Below are 7,655 nucleotides of genomic sequence, written 5' to 3'. Positions count from 1 at the left end.
GGTCTGAAACCAGCTTCTGACTGAGAAACCAGTAACCTGCTCCCAGTGTCAGAATCTCACTGAGGAAGAAACTGGATCAGGTTTTCTGTCACTTTATTATTTCTGCTATAACTGATGCATATTCGCATATAAAATATGTCAAAAGAGTTTAATTTGTAATTTTTATGTCTTTGTGTCATGAGGTAGATCTCAGGCGGCTGGTGAGAGAAAAAGTAGATCTTGCTCTCAAAAAGTTTGGGCAGGCCTGGTGTAGTGATTCCTGTCTCCACGGCGACAGGAATGAGCGCTAACACCTCACATGATCGTAGCGCGGATTCTGCGGTTGTGGCTCTCCAGGCTGACTGTCCTCCTCCTTCCAGGCGTCCACACCTGTTTCGTGTGTAAGAAACGCAGCGAAGACGTTCGCCGCTGCATGATCCCCGTCTGCGGGAAGTTTTACCATGGAGAGTGCATCGCTAACTACGCCGCGACCGCGCCGGTCAACCGAAGCTTCCGCTGCTCCATCCACGTCTGCCTCACCTGCTTCATCGCCAGCCCCGGCAGCTCATCCGTCTCCAAAGGTCAGCGGAGTAAAGGTCAGCAGGTCACGCCTGGCCCGCCGCCCCACTCTCATGGCGCCTGTTGCTCCGCAGGCCGTCTGGTGCGATGCGTTCGCTGCCCCGTTGCTTATCACGCCACCGACCTGTGCATGGCCGCCGGCAGTGTTGTGCTTTCCAACAACAGCATCATCTGCCCCAACCACTTCGCGCCACGTCGCGGCGTCAAGAACCACGAACACGTCAACGTCAGCTGGTGCTTCGTCTGCACCGAAGGTACGTCGTCTCTTTAAACTTTCAATGTTACCCCTTTTGCATCATTTCCATCCATCCATTTTCTAACACCTCGTCCCTTAATGGGGTCAGGAGGAGCTGCTGCCTCTCCAGCTAACATTCTGGGTGAGAGGCGGGGTCACCTGGACAGGTCACAGGTCACCTGTCCACCTGGACGGGTGACCAGTCTGTCACAGGGCAACACAGAGACAGACAACCATGCACACACACACACACACACCTAGGGAGAATTTAGACAGACCAATTAACCTGAAGTTAGTGAAGTTAGTTTCGAGTTGGATATTGGATTTTCCAATATCCGCCGAGCAAGCGGCATTTAGCTCAAGGTTGATCTGATTTATGAACGCTAATTTCGGCCAGCCGTTCTCCAGCTCCCTCCTCGGAGGTTCACTTCACTGCAGTCGGTAACACAATAAAACCACCGGGATAAAGTTTGTTTTGGTCTGTGGCCTGTAAAGATGGCACCGAGCGACTGGACCTAAACGCCCCACAACGTCTGACGCAGTGACGTTGGTTCCCAGGCTCTATTGGCCAATAGCAGACATAGAAGGCAGCTCTCCTCATTAACATAACGATGCAGCAGAAAAACAGCGAGCAGAAATACAGAAATAGAGAAGCAAAAAAAAGGCAAAGCAAAATATCTATTTGTCTTGACGGAAACTCGTGTAAGGAAAAGGAAAAACTAAATATGTATTTATGCTTTTATTTCTATATTTATTCTTTTATTTCTTATGTTGGTCCCGGCCCTCCATAGACAGCAGCTGTAAAATGAAAAACATTAACAATCATCAGACTTAAAAACGTATCAGGTAAAATTACACATGAAACCCAGAATATGATTAAACTTATCTAAAACAAAGGATAAAATACATCATCAGTTACGGAGCTATCGGCTAATGGTTGCCATGGTAACCACCAGCTTTTAAAAGCAGCGATAAAATCAGGAGAAAAAACTTTTTGACCAAACAGAATAAATTTGAAGAACAGATGAACCAATTTTGACAAACTTTACAACTACAATGTTAAAATAAAACTTAGAAAACAAAACATAATTTCAAATAGTTTTATAGAACATTTACATATAGATTATGTCAAATAAAAGATTTGTAATCTTTCAAAGGCACATAATTTAAATTGATGTTAGCATTTTAGCATTAGCTTCCGTTTAACACTGTATTGGTGTATCGCTTTAGCATCAGTGGAGATAATATTTATTAATTTATTTTTTAATGCCACTCGGAGATTATTTAGCAGGAGAGATGAAGCTAACAACCTCGTTTGTGGATCAGTCTGGAACAGTCTCGACCTTTGACCCCGCGGCGTGTCTCTGTCCGTCCGGCAGGAGGAAGCCTGCTGTGCTGTGAATCGTGTCCCGCCGCATTTCACAGAGAGTGTCTGAACATGGAGCTGCCCAAAGGCAGCTGGTTCTGCAACGACTGCAAGGCGGGGAAGAAGCCGCGCTACCAGGACATCCTGTGGGTGAAGGTCGGCCGCTACAGGTCAGAACCGGCCCACCGCTCCCAGCGTCTGTCGGTTTAGCTTTATGTGGTTTTATGTATAAAGACTTTTACACATTTCTAAGCTTCAGCTTGTGTATTTTAAGTGATGCGCTCATTTTGGACCAGAAATGATGGCGTGTGTATTTGTGAAGGTTTTTATTTGCGATTGTTTTTTAGTTCTTTACTGCGACCTGCTCTGTGGGAAGAGCAGCCATCTTGTGATCGGAAGGTTGTAGGTTCGATGCCAGCTTCCTTCTGCCACATGCCCCGGGGCAAGGCACTGAACCCCAGACTGCCTACCGATCTGCCTATCGGAGTATGAATGTGTGAGTGTGAATGGCTGAATGCGACTCTGGTGTGAAGCGCTTTGAGTGACTTCCTGGAAGATAAGTGTGTGAAAATACACACACTTTGCTTTCTGCTCCTTCGGTGGTGTTCTTTCTGGGTCTGTATTAACCGACTAAACAGTTGGCCATAATTCCAATAATTGATTAATCATGATTATTTCAATCAACCGTTTCAGTCTTTTTTCTGTCCAGTCAGTTTTTCTTCTGCTGTTAAAAACCTTCTTCTGTTTTTTTGCAGGCAGGTCTGATATTTATTTCCAAACTGAGCTGAAGCCATGCTGACGCACTGAAATGTCTCCTCTGCTGTTGATTGAAGCTTTGTATTATGTTATACACAGCTCCCTTGTTCCTACATCAGGGGTTTGATTGTCTGTAATTGAGCAGAAAAGCTGAAACTAAACGATGAAGCGAACGCGTGCTTTGCTCTCTGACCCGAGGTGGTGGCCAGCGGAGGTCAGCCATCCCAAAACCATCCCAGAAAACATCCAGCGCATGCGGCACGATGTGGGCGAGTTCCCCGTTCACTTCTTCGGCTCCAACGATTACCTGTGGACCTACCAGGCCCGCGTCTTCCCCTACATGGACGTCGACGCAAACAGCAAAGAGAGGATGGGCAAAGGTGTCGATGCAACTTACAAGAAAGGTGAGGATCATCAAATATTCAGGTTTTATGTTCGTTTAATAACATCTTCATGATGCTGAGTGTGATTTATTTCCGTTGTCAGCGCTGGAGGAGGCGGCTGTGCGATTTCGTGAGCTTCAGGCAGAAAAGGAGCTTCGGCAGCTTCAGGAGGACAGAAAGAACGACAGGAAGCCGCCGCCGTACAAACACATCAAGGTCTGAAAACCTGCCAGCGTTACGCAGGCTCACAATATGATGACGGAGTAAAAACACCACATTCATTGCACTGCAGTGTTCAAATTTCCTTTGAATTTTTTTTTGTATTTCCTTTGAGTCTCAACAGCTTTTAGAACCACAAAGAGTTTAATAAAAACACCAGCAGCTTCTGGAAATAACTTCATGTTTTTAATGCGATGCTGATATTTCTCAATACTGAGGCTGAACTCCTCAGTATTACTGCTATGCTAGTCATTTAGCATGCTAACGCTAGGCCATTGCTCTTGTTTTTGCAATACATTGCTGCTGTTAGCTTACTGATGCTATGGTACTTTGTAGTATGCTAAGCTAATAGATTGTGATAAAATGAAAAATATTGCTTTATTTTATTTTGTGAACATTTTGAAATGAAAGATATGAGAAGAAAAAGAAAACAACAGATCTTTAAGTTTTGGAGCAGCAGAACCATGAAGTCACTGACAGATGATTTAAATCATTAATCAGTGATTTAAATCATTAATCAGTGATTTAAATCAGTGATTTAAATCATTAATCAGTTATTTAAATCAGTGATTTAAATCATTAATCAGTTATTTAAATCATTAATCAGTTATTTAAATCATTAATCAGTGATTTAAATCATTAATCAGTGATTTAAATCAGTGATTTAAATCATTAATCAGTTATTTAAATCAGTAATCGATTAGTTTTTAAGAGCTTCTGTAACTCTAAGTGTCGGCCTGTGCAGGTGAATCGTCCGATTGGGAAGGTTCAGATCCTGACTGCTGACCTGTCAGAAATCCCGCGCTGCAACTGCAAGGCGACAGACGAGAGTCCGTGTGGGAACGACTCTGAATGCATCAACCGCATGCTGCTGTACGAGTGCCACCCTCAGGTAGCAGAACCGCGTCTTTCCACTTTCCATGAATCATTTCATTTCTCTGAGTGGAATTTAGACCTGGTAAAAAGTGACAGGAGTAAATTGGGGCTGCCCCTGTAGGTGTGTCCGGCTGGTGAGCGGTGCCTGAACCAGGCCTTCACCAAGCGCCAGTACAGCCAGGTGCAGATCTTCCGGACTCTGTCTCGCGGCTGGGGCCTTCGCTGCGTCCACGACATCAAGAAGGTGAGTCCAACCGAGCGCCGCCGCCGCCGCCAGGGACGTCGATAAATCTCCAGCTGGTTCTTTCTCAGGGTCAGTTTGTGACCGAATACGTCGGGGAGGTGATCGGCGAAGATGAGTGCAGGTCGAGGATCAGACACGCCCAGGAGAACGACATCTGCAACTTCTACATGTTAACTCTGGACAAGGTGTGGCACGCATCCATCAACAACAGACCTTAAACTCAAACCGAAACTTCAAGAAAGTCTAACTAACGACACGCTGATCCGATTTCTGCAGCGCAGCCTGACAGGAAGTGACATATGCCAAAGTAAAACATCCTGTTTGGAGGAAAAATACAAACAAAATCTTTTACTCAGGAAAAAAGCAAAGTTCAGGCTAGACAAGGACGAAACGTTTTCAACAGGGAATGCCGACCTTCCCTGTTTATGCAGCTTAACTCATTTTGTCCCTTCACTCCGTTATGATTCATTTCTAAGCAGTTATGAGACGAAACTTTGACCTGCACGTTACCCAGCAGGTTGTTGCTAGGCAACCACAGAGGGAGGGCGTTGGTTGATACCACCAACCTAGCTTAGCCAACCGTGTGTCTTTCCTCTGCCTGCCTCTGGTTTCAGGACAGAATAATCGACGCCGGGCCGAAGGGCAACGAGGCTCGCTTCATGAACCACAGCTGCCAGCCCAACTGTGAGACGCAGAAGTGGACGGTCAGCGGAGACACGCGGGTGGGACTGTTCGCTCTGGTGGACATCGCTGCAGGTCACTGAACTTCCTGCTTAGGAAGGAAATGAAAACGTTCAAAGACCCGGGTGTAACGACCGTTCCTCCCTCAGGCACAGAGCTCACCTTCAACTACAACCTGGAGTGTCTGGGCAACGGGAAGACGGTTTGTAAATGCGGCTCCGCAAACTGCAGCGGCTTCCTGGGCGTGAGGCCAAAGGTGAGGCTCCCGGCCTGAGACCGGCTCCTTCCATGATACGGACAGAAACACACGCTAACCCGGCGCCGTCCAAACAGAACAACCCTCCATCCGACGACAAGGGCCGCAAGCTGAGGAGGCGGGGCCACGGCCGGAAGAAGAAGAAGGCGCTGCCGACCAAAGAGAGGGAGGACGAGTGCTTCAGCTGCGGAGACGGAGGACAGATGGTGTCCTGCAAGAAGCCAGGATGTCCCAAAGTCTACCATGCAGACTGCCTGAACCTCACCAAGAGGCCCGCAGGTCAGACACCTTCAGGACTGGGGGCCAAGTCGAGGCCCGCAGGCCAAATCTGGCACGCCCTAGATATTTATGTGGCCTTCAAGACTCAAGATGGCCACATAAATACAGGTGACCTGGGCTACAAAATATTCATTACAGTTTAAGCACAAAATCATTAAGTCCTATTAACTGTAAGAGAAGAGTACTTTCTGTTCCAAATGACTTTAAGAGTTTATTAATAAAACTGATTAAAGATGATTTCCCTCCTTCAGTCCGGTCGACCCGGTTCTACTGGACCCAGAACTCCATCATCTGCTCCACTTCCAGCTGCTGTGGTTCTGAGTAAAACCAACCTGTTCCCCTCCTGGCCTGTGGGGGCGCTGCACCAAGAACTACTGAAGGAAACGACACAAAAACCTCTGAAGACACTGAGAGCAACTTCCTTCTTCACCAGATGGAAACAAGATGGAGGATTTTAGCGGTTGGAGGATTTCTCTTTAGGCTGAAGACCAGGTGACCAAAGACTAAAGAGAAATCCTCCAACCGGAACCACAGCAGCTGGAGGTGGAGCAGATGATGGAGTTCTGGGTCCAGTGGAACCGGGTTGACTGGACTGAAGGAGGGAAACATCCTTCATGTTTTCCTGGATTGTTGCCTGTATGTCTGTTTGGTTGAAGGTCGTTGGGAGTGTCCTTGGCATCAGTGTGACGTCTGTGGGAAGGAGGCGGCGTCGTTCTGTGAGATGTGTCCCAGCTCCTACTGCCCTCAGCATCGTGACGGCCTGCTCTTCATCTCCAAGCTGGACGGGAAGCTCTGCTGCAGCGAACACGACCCCTGTGGGCCGGAGCCACTGGAGCCGGGGGAGATCCGGGAGTACCGGCCCGACCCTGGGGCCCTGACCTCTGGGGCCCTGACCTCTGGGGCCCTGACCTCTGGGGCCCTGACCTGTGGGCTGGGAATGGCCGTCATCCCTGCCGGCCATCTCAGCCGGACCAGTGGCGGCGGGAACATGAAGGAGGCTGGCGGTGGTGGCGGTCCAGAGCCGTTCCCTTCGTTTTCCATCCCGGTGCCCATCACCATCCCGGTTGCCAACGGCAACACCTCGCCGCCTTCTAGCAGCCCACACAGATTCGACCTGCCGCACTACTCACCCATCTCCTCGTACGAAGAGGAGCGCGACGTCCTGGAGGAGGAGCTGGCTGAGGAAGAGGAGGAGGAAGAAGAGGAGGAGGAAGTAATTAGAAATAAGTGGGACCCCCAGGAGGAAGATGATGAAGACGAGGGACTGGAATACCTGGAGCTCAAAGATGAAGATGAAGATGATGACAATGACGATTGATACGCAGAATTATTTTGATAACTGCACTGCAAAAACACAAAATCAGTTGTTTTTTTTGTCCAGAGCAAATATCCGAGTTTATTTGAAATCAATCAAATGTTATCTGTACAGCATGTCAGCAGCAGGCTTTTCAAAGAGCTTTACATCATAAACACAGAAACAAAGTCATGCAGCAGAGAATCAACAATAAAACGTGACATTAAGTCGATGCCGTCGATAAATTGATCATGATTCTAATAAAACTAACCAGGAGTCTGGATTTAAAGGAAGTCAGTGTTTCTGCTGTTTCTCAGTTTTCTGGAAGTTTGTTCCAGATCTGTGGTGCATAGAAGCTGAATGCTGCTTCTCCTCGTCTGGTTCTGGATTCAGAGTAGAACCAGAACCAGAACCTGCACTGTGGTTCTCCCACAGTCCATATTTATATGGATATCATTGAACACTTTGACTAGGCCAGTCTCCGTGCTGTGGCAACCATGGAAACCAG

General features: G+C 47.6%; 1 protein-coding gene across 1 annotated transcript in view; it reads left to right on the top strand.

Moving 5' to 3' along the window:
- The window catches only part of nsd1b (nuclear receptor binding SET domain protein 1b), a 44,749-nt gene extending 37,323 nt beyond the window's left edge, over nt 1-7,426 (top strand). The window contains exons 15-26 of the mRNA XM_016666454.1: nt 360-560; nt 633-812; nt 2,173-2,329; nt 3,114-3,319; nt 3,402-3,514; nt 4,263-4,409; nt 4,515-4,637; nt 4,706-4,822; nt 5,252-5,393; nt 5,468-5,574; nt 5,652-5,853; nt 6,510-7,426. Of these exons, the coding sequence (XP_016521940.1) occupies nt 360-560; nt 633-812; nt 2,173-2,329; nt 3,114-3,319; nt 3,402-3,514; nt 4,263-4,409; nt 4,515-4,637; nt 4,706-4,822; nt 5,252-5,393; nt 5,468-5,574; nt 5,652-5,853; nt 6,510-7,171 (2,357 nt within the window). The 3' untranslated portion in view covers nt 7,172-7,426. The remainder of the gene's footprint in view (nt 1-359; nt 561-632; nt 813-2,172; nt 2,330-3,113; nt 3,320-3,401; nt 3,515-4,262; nt 4,410-4,514; nt 4,638-4,705; nt 4,823-5,251; nt 5,394-5,467; nt 5,575-5,651; nt 5,854-6,509) is intronic.
- The last annotated feature ends 229 nt before the right edge of the window (nt 7,427-7,655 follow it).

This window comes from Poecilia formosa, unplaced genomic scaffold (assembly GCF_000485575.1).
Source record: "Poecilia formosa unplaced genomic scaffold, Poecilia_formosa-5.1.2 Scaffold727, whole genome shotgun sequence".
NCBI lineage: Eukaryota > Metazoa > Chordata > Actinopteri > Cyprinodontiformes > Poeciliidae > Poecilia > Poecilia formosa.
The sequence above is the reverse complement of the archived record's forward strand: the minus strand, read 5'-3'. Positions and strand labels throughout refer to the sequence as shown.